Below are 18,126 nucleotides of genomic sequence, written 5' to 3' on the forward strand. Positions count from 1 at the left end.
AGGGAGAGAAAAGTGTGTGATAAGTGATAATTGATGGAATAGGGGGGGGGGGGGGGGATAGTGCTATAGAGAAGTGTTACACCAAGAGTATAGCTCTTTTATGTATGTATATCTCCTTTTTAATGTGGCATTTGGTGTTATTGGATTTCCCTTTAAGTTTCTCTCGAAATTTCAATAAATGAGAGTGTTTTCCTTTTAGGACTTTCTTTTCCTGTGTTTTTATCATCATTCAGACAATTGAGAAGTGCTGTGAGGACCAGTATTATTCTTTGTTTTCTTTTCTCCTTCTGCAAGATGTGGATGTGGATATCTGGCTATAATGCTATATAGTCACACATTTTCTGTCTTTTTTGTTTTTGGCTCGATAGGGGATCTCCCTTCTATTGTGCACTCAAATAACTCCAACTTTTCATTGTTAATTGTTACAATCTAAGGCCCTCTTATTTTAAATATCGACTGTCAAATAGTGCCTAAAACATGTCAGTGACTGTTTCCATATTTAAGAGCTAGAACTCTGAAAGTCTTAATACACAGTACACAAAACAAATGCTATTTTGGTTCAGTTATAGTATTTTGACCTGAGGCAATGAAAACAAGGAGAGGAAAACGCTCAGAGGTAAGCATCAACATGCCTCGTATACCTCTGACTTGTGTTTAAGGATAACTATGTTTCTTAGAAGCTTCTAATGTTGTCTCATTGCAGGCCTTTTGGCCTTCCCTTGTGATGAAGAAATGGTTGAACATAAAGCCAAAGGTGTATGATTTTAGTGAAGATGAAGTAGACACTGAAACTGAGAGTGAAGATGATGGTATGCTTTAGGCTATAATACTATATGATTTTTTCCTGTTTAGCTTGTTCTTTTTCTTTCTCTTTTTCATTTGTTTCCCTTCTTTGTTCTTTCAATTTTCATTCAGCTTGCTCTCTTAAAGATTCAATACTGGGTGTGCGTGAAGATAATCCACTTAGAACACAATCCATATTCCCAAGTCAAACATCAGGCAATACTTTTTTCCTTTGCATTACTATGGTTCTTTAAAAGAAGAATATGTGCTCTTTGCTTTTATGCACCTTCTGCCATTGCTTGCTCTGGTTACATAATCAGTTATAGGAGCAACTCGTTATGAAATATAGAATCTAAACACAGTATCTTTCCATAGGTTGCATAGATTTGTTCCCTCTTTTTGGAGGACATGGGAAACCTGTGTTCTTAAATGATGTTCAATTAAACTTGACAAGTTACACATTATATGTTGATTTTTATGGTGCAAGTATGGAGCTGAAATGTTCCTTGGAAAAACAAAGGAAGTCTGAAGCAAATTCCAAATATTTTACTAGCTTCAAAGTACACGAAATTAAATTCTTAAGTCAACTAGCTTGACTAATTTTGTGAAGTTCGAATGATTGACTGTTTTTGACACTTGATTGAGTTCAGAGTGTTAAAACCACCATAATATGTTGATTTTGTAATTCAGATGCACCTTGTAAGGGCTACAAGACAAGACATAAAAGAGGGAAATCAGAAACTCTTCGTGTTCAATACATAAATACAAAGGAAGTGAGGTATGGTGGTAGTCAAGTTATGTGTTGTGTTGCGTTATTAACTTAATGATATGAATGAAATGCATCATAAAATGGTTATTTTGCAGGGTAACAATTGGCACATGGAATGTTGCTGGAAGAGCTCCAAGTAAGGATCTTGATATTGAGGACTGGCTTTGTACCAATGAGCCAGCAGATATTTACATTATTGGGTAAGTAGTTTCTCTATAGTTGCCTAATTTTTTACTATTTCTACCATGTTCAGGGTGCACACGTGTCCTATGTTTGCTTCTTCAACATAATGAACAAGTTTTTGGATCATTCAAGAGATTTTAGGTAGAACTTAATGAGCTTACATTTCATTATAGATAACCTGATATGCTATATAGATTTATTTTTGCACATCTTGTTTATGATAAAGTTCATGGAGTTTCACTTCTGTTAAGTGCACTAATTTCACATGATTGACTTTTTCCCCTATTTATGTTTTATTTTTTTAAATAGAGAGTGAGTCTGCTAATATTTTTATTGAATAAGTTCATAAAAAAGATTAATTGATGCAATATGCGACTTATGGCAATACCCTCCTTCCGTATGCAATTAGGTAAGTGATTCTATTGATCATAAGTTCATGTTTTTCGATGGAAATGCCTATTTATCTCCAAAACAGTGATTTTAAGAATAAAAGAAAGATATCATGTTCTTAGAAGTAAAGGATTCGCTATATTTAAGCTCATTCCAAGCCTCTAAAAAAATCGCCTGGGATTTTATTTACATCTTGCTTTAAGTGAAATTTTAATATACAATGGGATGCTGAATTTTCTTTCCTATGCTTCATAAGGATGGATCCAATCGTTCAAACTCATGAAAACCTTCTTTGCTATTCCTTATGAAAGGGTTGTCAGATGTGCTATCCATATTTGAAATCTAAACTATGGATGAGTTTACTTCATGCAACTTATCATGAGTTTATTTTAAATAATGACTGTCAGTGATAATTGTCTCACATGTGCTATTCAATCAACATCTTATCTTGTTTTACTTTCATTTTCCCGAGTAGTTCTTTAGTGGTTGTTCACTTGTTCTATGTAATGCACATGATGCAATGTATCTATCCTTGTTCACTTGTATACTTTCAATCTGACCAATGGCTTCCAATTTAAGGAAAAGCTACGTTAGAATTTCTAGTCAGAACTGAATTGAATGGTCCAGATTTGCCACACGTATCCTTCTGCTAAATAAGCCTTCTATGTGCACTTTGATCTTCAGAGATGGATCCTCTTACGTACATAAATAAGTCGTGTCGAAATATTGTCTCTCTCTCACTTGATAAATCTTAAATAATATGCCCCCATTTATTTAATGGGTTAACTAGGAGAGAGATAAACACGAAATGAGAAAACTGGTAGTATATATTCTCTCTCACATTTTTTGTTAACACACTCTCCTGTAAAAAAATTGAAATTTGTTGGAAATCACATAATTGTACGGGAGCCTATACCTTATTTAAGAAGCCTTATTTGTTGCAACAATCTTTAATGACTAGTAATTGAATCTAAAAATTTAGTGTAACTGTCTGCAAAAGAGAAGAAAGAGAATGTGTAATTCTCCGAGGCATGTGTAAACACTTAAGTTTTAGGTTTGTCAATCTCTATAGAAATTGGATGCAATAGGATGTCTTGGCGAATCCCCTTCAAGATACAATTTCTGTATAGCTTGGTAGGAAACGATTGGTGTGTTTACACATGCATTGGAGATTTGCACATTCTCTCCCTTCTCTGTTGCAGACCAGTTGCACCAAATCTTTACACTCAATTACTAGTCAATAAAGATTGTTCAAACATTATTCATGATGTTGTAGTTTTCAATAAATTTTAACCAATAGAAAAGTTTGTGCTAAAAAAAGTGTTACTAGCACTCCTCAACATGAAATTTCTGTGACCTTATCATGTTAAAATTCAACATGAGAGGATCCATGTATGCTTCTTTAGAGTGTTTGTAAAATTGGTCTTCTGATGCCTTTTATGTGATTGGCTTCCACACTAATAACTGGTTTCAACAACAGTTTCCAAGAGGTTGTCCCCCTGAGTGCTGGAAATGTTCTGGGGGCAGAGGATAACACACCCATCCGAAAATGGGAAGCAATCATCCGAAGAACTCTAAACAAATCTTCTGAACCTGAAAGCAAGCACAAAAGCTACAGTGCCCCTCATTCTCCTGTTTTAAGAACTTCTGCTTCTGCTGATGTTCTAGCAGACAGTGTAGATGTTAATTCACTAGACATGATGAATGAGGAGTATCTAGGAACTTTTGACAGTGATGATCTAGAACAAGAGGAAGTGAAAAGCACATCTGGTATAGGAAAGAATTTACAGCTGAGGAAAAGACATGACATTGATCTTCAGACTATACTTGACTGGCCTGAACGTCCATTAGATGCAACTCCACATACTGATTCCAGTCCAAAATTGCGTAGAGTACTAAGCAGCTCAGACAGAACTGGCTTTAGCTGGACAGATAATGCTTCAAAATATGCTGGTGTAATGAAACGATCACACCATAGTTCTGGAAATTTGGGCTTGTTATGGAAAGAGCAGAAAGTGATGCCTGAAGAAGTAATTGATACTATTGACGACTTGTCTGATGTGCTATTGGACGAGGAAGATGATGATTATTTTGAAGTGCCAAATGACAAAGAAGTTAATGGAATAGGTATGGTGAAATCTCATCGTAAGTATCTCCGGATTGTCAGCAAGCAGATGGTAGGAATATATGTGTCTGCTTGGGTGCAAAGGAGGTTGAGAAGGCACATTAATAACTTGAAAGTTTCTCCAGTTGGAGTTGGTCTTATGGGCTACATGGGAAACAAGGTAATGGAGTAATGCACGTTTTCACACTGAATTTGACATCATTATAAGATAGGTGTAAATTTAATATGTTCCAGGACAATAGAAATTTCAATGTCAAGTGTTAACAAGGCATCATAGAACTTTTCGGCACTATAGTATGCATTCTATGATCACTGCAATGTCAGTGCACAAAATCTGTAGACCGATCACATTGATGCCCACATAGAACTACAAATGTGAGCAGAGAAGTGTCTTATTCACTTGTTGCAGTTTTTATGAGAAAAGAGTAGTGTCTTCCATGTTATGTTGTGTTACAATGTGATCGGGGGGAAGCTATGTGCATTGTTATATGTAGAGCACAAGAAAACTCACCCTATGTGTACATTTACAAGTTAGAACATGTTGACTCTAACCTGAGTGAATGTGATACTGATACCAAATTATGTCTTATGCAGGGATCTGTTTCAGTTAGTATGTCTCTCTTTCAGTCACGTTTGTGCTTTGTTTGTTCCCATCTGACTTCTGGTCAGAAGGATGGAGCAGAAATAAGACGAAACTCAGATGTTCATGAAATTATTCGCCGCACTTGTTTCTCATCCGTCTTTGATACAGATCAACCACAAACAATCCCATCTCATGAGTAAGTTTTACTTTATGTTGAAAGTGGTCCGTTACAGTCACCTTTTGTGCTTCATAAAATAAAAAGGGCTGCTAGAAAGATGTAAAAATAACCAAGGACTGTGTGTGTTGAACAATTTGACAAACAATAATGTATATTAAATTTTAATCTAGAGATAATTTAAAGAATCTAGGATCAACAAAGAAAACTTGTTGAATGGAAAAATAACTAAAGTCAACTGAAGAAATTACATGCAAGTAACAAGTCTAATTTGATTTCTAAGTAAATAGAACAGTTGTAGGCTAAAACACTGATGAGGAGAAACCGAGAAAGTACTTTGCTGATTGAAGGAACATAAGTAATTCATAGAAAAGGACATTTGTAGACTGAAAATGGTGATATATAATATGTTTACCGTTGCTGTTATGAACATCATGGATTCATTGATAAGTTGATCCTTGCCAACAGTCAAATTTTCTGGTTTGGGGATTTGAATTATCGTATCAATATGATGGATGAAGAGGTTCGAAAGCTGGTAGCTCTAAAGAAATGGGATGAACTTATGAATTGCGATCAGGTGAGAATTGTGAAACTTAGACAAGACCATTAGTCTCAAAATGCTAGAATATTTGCATCTTACAAAATCTAGACCTGGAGATGCAGAAGAGGTTTGAAGTGTTGGCACCAAACTTGGAGTCATTAATTTATCTACACATGATTTTTTATCAACGAGAATTTCTAATTGCTTCACCTGATATGCATTGCAGCTAAGTAATGAATTACGTAGTGGTCATGTGTTTGATGGATGGAAAGAGGGGTTGATAAACTTCCCACCCACTTACAAGTATGAATTTAATTCTGATACATACATCGGTGAGAACCAAAAAGAAGGGGAAAAGAGGAGATCTCCAGCCTGGTAAGTGCAAACTTGTCAATGTTTTGTTGGTGCATGCATTAGATACTTCTTGTTTATTATATTAAGATAAGTGACCCTAGGTAAGATTATATAGGTGTAATTTCTTTTTTTTATAAATAAATATTAATTGTTAATTTTTTGTTATTCACCACTAAGTCAACCTTATCATCCTTCCAGGTGTGATCGTATATTATGGCTAGGAAAAGGAATAAAGCAACTTGAATACAGGCGTTCAGAAAATAAGCTCTCAGATCATCGACCAGTTAGTTCAATATTCTCGGTTGATGTTGAAGTATTTGATCACCGGAAACTGCAACGAGCATTGAATTTCACAAATGCAGCAGTACACCATGAGATTTTCCTTAAAGAAGATAGCGACTGGTCATATTAGATATCCACCAAAGATTGGGGTATTATAAACATACTACTAATTACTGGTAAATATACATTTCTATCTTCAAGAGCTGTTATGTAGGAAATGCTTTAATTAAAGACAACGGACTGGGCGTTAGCTTGACAGATCATGTAAAAGATGTCAAATTTTAAGGGTCACACTAACAACTAGTTCTGCAGGCAGCTTCCTTTTTGAATCTCTTTTTGGAGTCTTAAACATTACAATTAGAGGTAGCTCTAACAAGCAAATGTACATAGTCATGCATTAGGATACTGTGAAAGTTTTTTCTCTGTATTTAACATCTGGGTGTCCAATTTTGATCTAGTTAACTTCCAAGTTAATATATCTAAGTTCCCAATGTAGACAACAATAAACTTTAACTAGTAGTGTCTTGTCTTTCATTGTATATTATATGTTACTCATTGCATATTATATTCAATACTGTTATTGATCGAGTATGCTAGTTTTTCCATCTTGCAGGGAGTGAATCCTCTCTAGTGAGATTTCGTATATATTTGTTCATGTTAAAATTTCAACCATCAAAACTTGATGCCTTATTTAAATTTTTCCTATCTATACTTTTGAAATAAGGGCTCTGATTTCACATATACTGATTTCACATAAACGAGGGAATCCATCTTTCTATTGCTAATAATCACCTCAATCAACAACAGATAATCGACCATTAATCTTCGCATTTTTTTGTTTTGACCGTGTTATCATTTCTTATTGTTCAAGATGTATTATTAATTAAATATAAGCTAATTCGTGTCAACGTTTCCAGAGGTTTATGTCATCTACAAAAGAAATAATTTGAAATACAATTTGAAACAGAAATATAAACACGGTAAATAATGGCAAAGTTGTGGGCATCAGTTCTCCAAGGTGATACAGCATCAAAAAAATTCAGACGCAAATTACCCATTTGATGATGAGATTCATCACATGCCCATTATCTATTTTGATTTCAAAATTCAATAAAACGAAGTTGAAAATTCAATAGACTGAAAACCTAAAACATAGAAATTCTAAAACCAAAGCCAGCAAAAAATGAAAGAGGGAATTAAAATAGCGATCAGAACCTGTCGGGATTCATTAGTACATCACACGAAATCAGCGGATTGACAGACAAATGAATTGCTATCATCACCTCGCTTAACTTTTCCCTCTTAACCAAACCCAATTAACATTTAAATTATTCTCAACAAATTTGAGAATCTCCAAATTAACAGAAAATCAAAAACAAACATAGATAATTTACAAAACACTACAAATACCAATCAAAGGTTGAATGTTGAGCTCAGAACTTCTTAGAGGAATTGCGCCGTCATCGACGAGCAAAACATATCACTCGCCTCCGGCACAGATAAATCTTCATCACAGACTCAGAATATTCGCATGTGCAAAAGAATTTTAAGAAAAATAAAACCACGTTTTTCAGCAACAAATCAAACAGCGCCAAGAACTAGATGAAACGAACAGCAGCAACAGAACAAGTAAGAATACAAACAGCGGAAGAGAACTAGAACCAGAAATCACCGCGGTTTAGTGGAGTTCTGAACGAAGAGGGTGAAATTGACGATAATTTATAGATACAAATTAGGGTTTTATCATTTGAGGCACGACTAGGGTTCCGCTCGGCAAAGTAGAGTGGTTGATCCGACTGGATTGGGTAGATTTACATGAACCTTTTGTAGGCCCAATAAGTTGTGAGTACTAGGCAATTGCTTCCTGCACCCCCCATTTGCTTCCGGAATAATTCTGGAAGCAATTCCGGGAGTACAGCAAAAAACACCCTGTGTAATATGGGTACTGGGATAGTTGCGTAATCAGGCCCTTTAGGTTCGTAAAATAAAATGTATAAAACTGAATAATAAAACTAATATATTACCTTTAAAAAATAAAAAGGTGACTATTATGATCGAAATGTTATAAGTAACTAGTATTGATTTATTAGTATGCAGTAATAGAGTCTTGCACAATTCTCCTATAACCTAAATCACAAATTCGTCTTTACAGTAATTTGTAAAAAACAAAAATGTTTTAGACCACATATTCAAGATCACTGTGGACGAAAAAATCTAATGAGTATTACAAAAATCAAACAACATATTTAATCAAAATTAGATAAATCATTAAATTTAACTGATTACGTCTTATGTATGGTCAAATTTGAAATAAAAAAAAATTTAAAAAAATACTAGTTTGTCTTTAAGAAAATAAATTCATTCTGTGAAATAAACAATTTGCATTATATGTTGGTTAAGAGGGACGGGTTAACGAACTATACTACTGAATCACATTTAGGTAAGTTAATTTACCACATGTTTTGCAACACATTCATTTCACTTGTGTTCATTCCTATATTATTACTAAAGTGTCTAACGTGTGTCGTCATCCACCAGTTGAGTATCTTTTATGAATATTTTAAATATATAAATATTTTACTGATTTTGTATTAAAATTTGTTGACGATTAAAGTATAATATTTTTTTAAAATGAATTTAATTTGTAAAAACTCATGAAGATATCACGTGTAAATTTCCTTTTCAAAAATATTTTCTTTCGTATATAATATAAATTTTGTGTCCAATCCACTTCAAAGTAGTTTTAAAATCCAATTTCAAATACACACACTTGCTAAGATCCTTTTAAAAAGTTACATCAACATGAATAGGGGAAGGAGATATGAAAGTTGTACCTATGAATTAATCTACAAGCATAAAGTTAACCGAGATTATCGCATCCATTTACATAAGAAAAATCCACTAATGATATTTCTTAAGGAGAAGTTTCATTTAAATAGAACTTTAATTCACTTGAATCTTTTTTAAACTTTTATAAAATTGCTCATTCAACATTAGTGTTTTTTTATGTTGAACGATAGTTTTTTGTTTTTTAAATTGAACACAATATCACATATTCAGATATTTAAAGAATTTAAATCTCTTAAACTAACACATAAGTAAATCATAGGATTAGCATAGTGATATAAGGTTCTATTGAATTCACATGAGGAGAAATAATTTATTTAGCAAGAGAACATGTATTCAATTCCTACCGTGTGCAAAATTTTATTGATCCAATGAGTTAAGGGACACCTTATGTCTCTAACCTAGAACAAAAAAAACAACACATGCCTTGTAATAACATTCTCTACAAATACAAAGGTTAAGAATTGAGTCTTATAGGACAAAATTAAAATAAATGTCTTAATATCTCATATTGAAAGGGAGAACATAAGTTAATTTGAACAAAAAAATTAAAAGGTAAAATTGTAGTCATTTTGAGACCGAGGGAGTATATAGGTTTGACAATGATGATTTCATATAACCTGCCTTACCCTGCCTATTAGCAAGGACTTTGTGTTTTTGCCGATGAGTTCACCTTTCTTTTTAGGCTTAATTACACTTTTTACTCCTAATTTTTTATTTTTTTGGCAAATTTTGTCCCTACCAAATTAGTTTGATACATTCTAGATTTTACTTCCAATTTTCAAAAATACATGTAAACTTTACCTTCGGTCATTGAACTAACACAATGTACTGACATAGTTACACTCTTTATTTCAAACTTTTTACTTTTTAACCAATTTTACTTCAAACTTTTTTACTTTTATCTCAATTTTGTCTTTAACATTATATTTTTTAGCAAATTTTACCCCAACTTTTATAAATTATTGAGTATGTCTTAAATATTTATTTCCTCGCTTGTTTTAGAAGAGTCAATTGAAACTTCCCATCGTGAACTTCATCAATTTGCAAACATCGTTGATCTTCCTATTGATAGTAGAAGTTTTGAACCCTTTGATATTATGCATTCTAATATGTAGCACCTACTTTTACTTCTAGTATATATGTGATATACTATCCGGCAATGTCTGGGTATTTATAGTCTTTTTATTACAACAATAACAAATTTATTGTTTATAATTGGAAGTTTTGACATTTTAGGATGAGATGGCCAACACACTGGCACAAGTGTCAGTGTCAAATTGAGTAAGAAAAACTTAATTTTTGTTGTGTATTTTCTTAGCGTAGTTTTTTTAAAACATGTGAAAAATATATTAATATGTTCAGACAAAAAATAAGAATACATAAAACAATATTAAGGTTGAGTAAATTTCTTGTGAATGAAATCCTCCAAGCGTATACCATCATCATAAGTCGTGTTTAAATAACCTCAAAATTAACTATCACTTATTAACTTTTTGAAAATATTCTAATCCATATTCCAATACGATAATGTCATAATTTTTGTTTAATAATCTCTATTTTTTATAAATATGGATATATTTACTTTATAAAAACAAAAAAAATACAATATCAAAAGTGCACAAAAATCCCCATCTTTTTTTTACTTTTGTTTCCATCATGTACCAAAAATAGTAGTACTTCAAATATTCTTATATATTACTATTTTTTTGTTAAGCATAGAAAATATTAATAACAACAACACAGCACAAGTGGTACTGCTTAAGAAGCAAAATAGCTATTTTTTTCCCCAAAATATACCTTCTCACTCTTATGTCTTCCTAAAATACACATGTTTTTGGAAAAATTTCCAATATAGGCCACTTTTATGTAGCTTTGGGAAGTTGGGTTTGGCCACCCAACTTTCATTTAAAATATTAAAATAATATAAATATTATATTATATAAATATATTTTTAATTGATTTTAAAAATATTTTTATTAAAATAATTTTTTAAAAAGAAAATAATATTATTAAATATAATTACTTTTCTTGTATTATTTAATTTATATAAGACACTTTGTAGGTGAAATTTTTTTAAAATCTAAATTTTGTCCAATAATAAATTTGCTTTAGTAAAAAAATTAAAACTTTTAATATTATTAAAATAATATTTTTTTATTAAAAAATTAAAACTTTTACTAATAAAAATTATTAAAATTGTCTAATAATATATTTTCTTTAAATTAAAACTTTTTAAAATAATTATTTTCTCCAATTTTTGTTAAAATAATTTTTATAATTTTTTAAGAGATATATATAGATAAAGGAAAATGTAAAAATTTGATAAAATTATAGTATAATTTTTTAGTTACGATGTATATATTTTTTTAGCTAAATTTATGTGTTTCGTTGAAATTTTTGTTTTGTTATGTACATTAATTAAAAAATGAGAAAATTAGTTAGTAGTATTGAAACAAATTAAAAAATACACTGAATAAATAATTGATACACATAAAATTAAACAGTGCGGTGACTAAGATAATAGACGAGAATAATGGAACATACTAAAAATACAACTGCAACTCAAATCTGATGAAACTAATGATAGTCTAAAAGATGTTGTACAGGAGACATGTCTTCTTCCATTTGGATTACTGGTTTGTGAAAATTTCTATTGGGAAGAATCATTTCCAGTAGTTGGATTGTACTAACACCTTTAGCACGTCTTCGTCATTTTTCAATTCTGTTATTTCATATTCGATTAAATTTTTTGAATACTTAGCATGACCTGGTCGTCAAAAGAACAATCGTCTGACCAATTGTGATTCGTGAATTCCATAATGAGGAACCCCCATAGGTGTAACTTGCTTGATTAAATCCTTGAGTTTGTCCATGCTACATCCTCAAGGAATGTCAAATCTTATTGGATTTGTTCCGGTGAATGAGTAACCCAAAAACCCACCTTGGTGTGGTATGTTCCACTTCTCGTTGTAATACATAATTGCATCATGAGTAGGAATAATAGTGGATTGAAGCAGGTTGAGTATACCATCCGGTGTTCTATTGATGGTACACAATAATTCTATAGGACCAACACATAAGTATTGCTCATTACACATTAACATTGTGTAAACATCATCATCATTTTTCAGTTGTAGAGATTGAAAAAAAATTGTTGACCTGCATCTATGAATGGTTGTCGGTAGTAGATTTCATCCACTAATTGATCGTTGATTAGCTGAAGGGTATTATGCATTCTATTCTTGAGTGAATCAAAAGAACAGTCATTAGGAACTCGCATTGGTGTTGGAGTGGAACTTTGAAAATAAACACCTATTTGGATGTGAGTGATTGATCCATTTGGAAAAATGAAGGTGATGAGGACATGACCAAGAGCAAGGGCAAGGATCCACTTGAAGGACTTGGAGGACCTATGACAAGGGCTAGAGCAAGGAAAGCCAAGGAAGCTCATCAACAAGTATTGTCCATACTATTTGAATACAAGCCCAAGTTTCAAGGAGAAAAGTCCAAGGTTGTGAGTTGTATCATGGCCTAAATGGAGGAGGACTAAATGGCACCACTTTGTCTCAATTTTAGAGTGTTTAGTTTGTCTAAATAATGGCTCAATCCTTGTAAAGTTGGTTAACCAAAAATATGTTTTGGGTTAATCAACTAAAAGGGCTTTAGTTTGGTTTAGTTCAAGTTGTAATAAGGGTCCAATTGGCAACCTAGGCATCAGCCTTTTGGGAGACCAAATGGTGGCTGGCTTAGTGGCTGTTGGGGGTGACTTTTGGTTGTCACAATTTCAGTTACACTCAGCCATTAAGTTCTTTTAATTCCCTAGGTTAGTGGCATTAAGTTCTTTTAATTCTATGTTAGTGTATCATTACTAAAATCTAATGTAAAGCTTCTATATAAGTTAAACCATTTTATCAAAAAACACAAGTTGAGTTTTATTCATAAAATTAGAGTTTATCTCTTTTATCTTAGTGAGAGTGATTCTCCTAAGTTCTTGAGTGATTCAAGAACACCCTGGCTATATGAAAGAACTTTCACAACCTTTGTGTGTTGCCGTCGCCGGAAAGAGTGATTATTTCCTTCCTTTCATCTTTAACCTTGTTCTTTCAAACCACAATTCCAGAAAATCCACTTCTGCCCAGAATTATCTCGTGGCCATAACTCATGTTTTACGCACTCAAATTAAATGATTCTTGAGCCTAAATTAAATTTCAAAACGAAATCTTTCACCTCGTTTTGGAATCACCTCATTTGGAGCCATGTAGCTTGAGTTATTGTCATTTCTATATTTCTGTCCAGTCACCACTTAACCTACATTTTATCATCTCATTCTTCCATTTTATGCCAAGAACCACCTTATTAAGGCTCACGCAATTAGCCACCACCCAACCCTTAAATCTTGCCAATTTTCCATCCTTTCCTTAATCAATTTTTGCATTTTCCATCAAGGTTTAATCCTAGACGATCCTAAGTCAGCCTTTGTGCAATGAAGGTTCATATCAGAAGGCTAATCTCGAGTTACCAATGATCTAACTGCTTGTTTCTCCCAAAAATGACATAGTAATAAGATTGAATTTGGTTTGTGAATGTATGTTGTGTGAAATTATGTGTTTGTATTGAGGGTGTTTTGTGTTATTTATAGTTGTATGAACATTTTGCCCCATTGATGTGTATTGGAATCTCATAAGGTTAGAATTGTGTTCCTTCTAAAGGCTTCTATGGAATCCAATGTTTCTTTTTCCCTGATAACTGATGTAGCAGACGTCCATTATAATTTTCAAAGTGAAAAAAGAGATTCTGAGTTATCTATTTCGTGTCAATTTTGTTGGTGAGACATTTAATTTTTTAGAGACGTGTGCAAATTGCAGAGTGTTGTCAATTTGGAATGTAATTTTTCAATTGTAACTAATGTAGCAGACGTCCATTATAATTTTCAGAGTGAAAAAAGAGATTCTGAGTTGTCCATTTCATCTCAGTTTTTCAAATGAGACATTTAATTTTAGAGACGTGTGCAAATTGCAGAGTGTTGTCAATTTGGACTGTGATTTTTCCCTTGTAATTAATGCAGCAAACATTCATTATAATTTTCAGAGTGAAAAAATAGATTATGAGTTGTCCATTTTATATCAGTTTTGCTGGTGAGACATTCTATTTTTTAGAGGCGTGTGCAAATTGTAGAGTGTTGTCATTTTCGACTATGATTTTTCCATTGTAACTAATGCAGAGACGTCCATTATAATTTTCAGAGTGAAAAAAAAGATTATGAGTTGTCCATTTTATGTCAGTTTTGTTCGTGAGACATTTTATTTTTTAGAGGCATGTGCAAATTGTAGAGTGTTGTCAATTTCGACTGTGATTTTTCCATTGTAACTAATGCAGCAGACGTCCATTATAATTTTCAGAGTGAAAAAAGATATTATGAGTTATGCATTTTATGTCAGTTTTGCTGGTGAGACATTTAATTTTTTGAAACAATCTAGTGTAAATTGAAAAGTGTATATTACAAAAAATTTATTTCATTTCGTAAAGTGACCACTGAACACGAACATAAGACACTACATGAAAGCCTCAAAGCAGAAACAACTAAGACATGAATCATCCCTAGATTACCAATCTCGTTTGAATATTGTTTCATGGGATGGAGACATGTTACTTCCTTTAGGCCTGGAAGAGGAATCAATATCACTATCATGGTTTTTGACCCAACAAGTCATGTTGGTTGCTTGGTGGGTTATTATTGTCACATATTATGGCAAATAACTCCACAAATGATAGTGATGGGTTGTTGTAAAAAATGTTGAATATTTGTCGAACATCAGCATCATCTGGTAGAATAAAAGATGTGTACATATAATGTTGTCCTAAATCAAATATAGAGCATCGAAAGTGGAGATGTTGGATATGTTGTTGTGGTTTAATGTTTAGTTTTTGGTGAACAAGTTCAAGTAATTATGTAAAGGTTATGACCTTGTTGACTATGAAAGTTTTTGTGTTGTTACTAACGAAGGTGGTGCCCTCATTAGTGTTGCAGATTTGGTCGTTGTAGTAAACACAAACATATGCAGTTGGCTGACACATTATGGTAGAGATTGAGATGAAAATTTGAAAATGCTATGAATGTCTTTTGTTGTAGTAGTATTTATAGAATTTGTTTATAATTAGGTGAGTCACTAGTTAACTGTGCATTTAGATGAACGGGTAAATGAGCACTTAAGCATATTTGCAAGGGTTCACAATGTGCAAATTGCAGAGTGTTACTGGTGAGACATTTAATTTTTTAGAGACGTGTGAAAATTGCAGAGTATTCTCAATTTGGACTGTGATTTATCCCTGTAACTGATGCAGCAGACGTCCATTATAATTTTCAAAGTGAAAAAAGAAATTCTGAGTTGTCCATCTCATATCAGTTTTGCTGGTGAGACATTTAATTTTTTAGAAACATGTGCAAATTGCAGAGTGTTGCCAACTTGAACTGTGATTTTTTCCTGGTAACTGATGCAGTAAACGTCCATTATAATTTTCAGCGTGTCCAAATCATAGTTTTTTCGATTTTGTGTTCCTATTTTGAGGTGGTTGTCCATGGAACTGGTGCACAATATATTTTTTTTGGATTCTTTAAAGTTTAAACTATGGAAAAAGTGTGTCATGAATATCATTAATGTGTTGGATATAATTTTAAAAAAAATGCAGAACATGGGCACTTAAACATAGTTGCAAGGGTCCAAATCATAGTTTTTTCGATTTTATGTTCATATTTTGAGGTGGTTGTCCATGGAACTTGTGCACGATATAATTTTTTTTTGGATTCTTTGACGTTCAAACTATGGAAAAAGTGTGTCACAATATCATTAATGTGTGGGATATAATTTAAAAAAAATGCAAAATGCACTTAAGCATAGTTGCAAGGGTCCAAATCTTTTTAAGGGTTGCAAACATACTTTTTTTTTTACTCTTAATTTGAGGTATTGCTTGATGAAACCATTACATGGGTACTTAAACACATTTGATCCCATTATCACAACATTTTATATTTCAATGACCAAGATGATGACCAGTCCCATAGGACGGTGGACGTCGATTACGTTACAAATTTCTTCTTTCCTGTATGACTGGTTCTCTCACGTCATGATGATGTTGTTGTTCTATATCAGTATATTCAGTGTTGGTTGCTATAGCTCAAGAACTTTGTCCTTGTTCTCTAAACAAATGTGGTGCATTGAACTGTTGTAAAGAAGTTAAATATGATGCCGCAAAATTTGGTGTATTCAAATCAACACCAAATAAATTGGTCATCCATTCATGGCTGGTTGCACTGACTGACTCGTCAGTCTGACCAAAAGTTTGATAAATATGTGTAGGAGTACAATACATTGGCTGAGGATGTGGAATTTCAAAATGTGTATGTTCAACACTTGCCCCTGCAACATTATGATAATTGTTGTGCGTAGATCATTTAGTTGTTGTGTAAGAGACAAGAACAAAATAGTATTTTTCCTATATCATTCCATGTACGTTGGTGTATGTGTCACTATTCCTTCAACTCATTGCCCAGTTAAAACATTATTGCGTTTGTTTTTCCAGATATTAATCCACTCCGCATGATATTCCATCCAGTCACTGTAATGATTGTCTCGCATGTCAATTTGGTGAAGTCAATCAAGATTCATGGGATCAATAAGGATATCATGTTGTAGTCCAAATTCTAGCTTGACCCGATTTGTTTGATGTCATTCCACAATCGGAAAACAAAATAATTACAGTACATGCAGACCAAATCTCTATGTCTCTGTATGCATGTCTCGGTATGTGTTCTTCAAATCCTCTATATGAGACCCAAAAAAAGTGAAATATATGCTAACAATGCAACATTAGTAAATGTTAATATGTACACATTGATGGTGTAGTTAATGATAATATTATACCTCATGGCTCTCCATATGATCTATACGAGATCTATATCCTACCAAGTCACCATAAGGTGTGGCCCTATATTCTAATCTACCACCACTCCATCTGAAATATAAAACATACAAAATCTGTATTCATTGTAATGTTATAATACGCGTCATTGAAATTAAAAATTTAGATTTTGCTATATGTAAATAACCTTTTAGCTAGTGGATAAGTTGTTTCAGGTTTTGGGACTCTTGGTGCAATAAAAGGCATGCGGTACCAAGCTCATGACTGCAATAGTATGACACAATAACCTCCAATGATGTCCGACATAGTTCTCTGTAGAGGTTTATGAGCCACGACAACGATGTCAAATGGTAAATTGAGTAAAAATGATATAAAATATGAAGTTAGGTGATGAAAATGTGGTATTTCCGTGCACCTCTCATCTATTTATCATATAAACTGTGTTGAGATTCCAAAGCACAATACACATTATCTCATTGTAAGGCCTCGATATTCCAAAGCACATTTATAATTTGTCTCATTGTAAAGCCTCAAGATTTGAAAGCATGTTAACACGACTATGCTAGTATCACACATCGAGATTCCAATTCATGTGAACCATGGACCTGTGATTGATTGTATATATAAACGTACCATATCACCAAAGATTTGTGCGTACGTTTATATCAATGGTGACAAGACAATCGTTACTGCTGAATCAATGGAGTAAAAGCTGCCCAATTCCCTGAAATTAGAATGAATAATTTAACATATTTTGTTGTTGTACTACATTTAAGTTTTTCTCAGTCTTTACTATGTATTTGTAGTTGTTCCATGCTTTGAAGTTATTTTTTTCAATTTACTTCAATAATAATAGTCTACAATTGTATGATTTCAGAGATGCGAAATAGTGTTGTACCTAACCCTCACATGCATCGAGAACCCCATTAATGTGTGGTGTTGCACACTTTTCACTCACATGCGTATGTTTACCGCATTAACATGATTCTCAACAATCCACTTGGGCTCAACATTACACTTTATCTCATTGTAAGGCGTCAAGATTCCAAAGCACATTTTTTAATTTGTCTTATTTTAAACCTTGAGATTCGAAAGCACGTTAATTCGAATGTGCCAGTGTTACGCATCGAGATTCTAATTCATGTGAATCATGGACCTTTCATTGATTGTATAT

At 32.8% G+C, this 18,126-nt stretch overlaps 1 protein-coding gene and 3 non-coding genes across 4 annotated transcripts; 1 reads left to right on the forward strand and 3 right to left on the reverse strand.

The window, feature by feature from the left end:
* The first annotated feature begins 36 nt into the window (after positions 1–36).
* LOC114412260 (type I inositol polyphosphate 5-phosphatase 2-like) lies at positions 37–6,774 on the forward strand. The gene is made up of 10 exons (XM_028376083.1): positions 37–616; positions 704–809; positions 916–999; positions 1,474–1,561; positions 1,648–1,752; positions 3,606–4,410; positions 4,845–5,029; positions 5,477–5,585; positions 5,776–5,924; positions 6,102–6,774. The coding sequence occupies exons 1-10, from the start codon at positions 587–589 to the stop codon at positions 6,313–6,315; spliced, it is 1,875 nt and encodes a 624-aa protein (XP_028231884.1). The 5' UTR covers positions 37–586; the 3' UTR covers positions 6,316–6,774.
* A 408-nt stretch (positions 6,775–7,182) lies between these two features.
* Positions 7,183–7,272, reverse strand: LOC114413888. The gene has a single exon (XR_003667030.1). It is a non-coding gene; the product is annotated as a small nucleolar RNA Z101 (small nucleolar RNA).
* Positions 7,273–7,389: 117 nt separating this feature from the next.
* Positions 7,390–7,473, reverse strand: LOC114413898. Its single transcript, XR_003667040.1, has one exon. It is a non-coding gene; the product is annotated as a small nucleolar RNA snoR14 (small nucleolar RNA).
* A 141-nt stretch (positions 7,474–7,614) lies between these two features.
* On the reverse strand, positions 7,615–7,704 carry LOC114413889. The gene has a single exon (XR_003667031.1). It is a non-coding gene; the product is annotated as a small nucleolar RNA U61 (small nucleolar RNA).
* Positions 7,705–18,126: the final 10,422 nt, after the last annotated feature.

Source organism: Glycine soja, chromosome 5 (genome assembly GCF_004193775.1).
Source record: "Glycine soja cultivar W05 chromosome 5, ASM419377v2, whole genome shotgun sequence".
NCBI classification, from domain to species: Eukaryota; Viridiplantae; Streptophyta; class Magnoliopsida; order Fabales; family Fabaceae; genus Glycine; species Glycine soja.

Bases quoted from the DNA above. Each gene is read 5' to 3' on its own strand.
- LOC114412260 (XM_028376083.1), top strand. From the start codon at position 587: ATGAAAACAAGGAGAGGAAAACGCTCAGAG. The intron at 1,000-1,473 runs GCAATACTTTTT...TTTGTAATTCAG, and splicing joins ATTCCCAAGTCAAACATCAG to ATGCACCTTGTAAGGGCTAC. The intron at 4,411-4,844 runs GTAATGGAGTAA...TGTCTTATGCAG, and splicing joins TGGGCTACATGGGAAACAAG to GGATCTGTTTCAGTTAGTAT.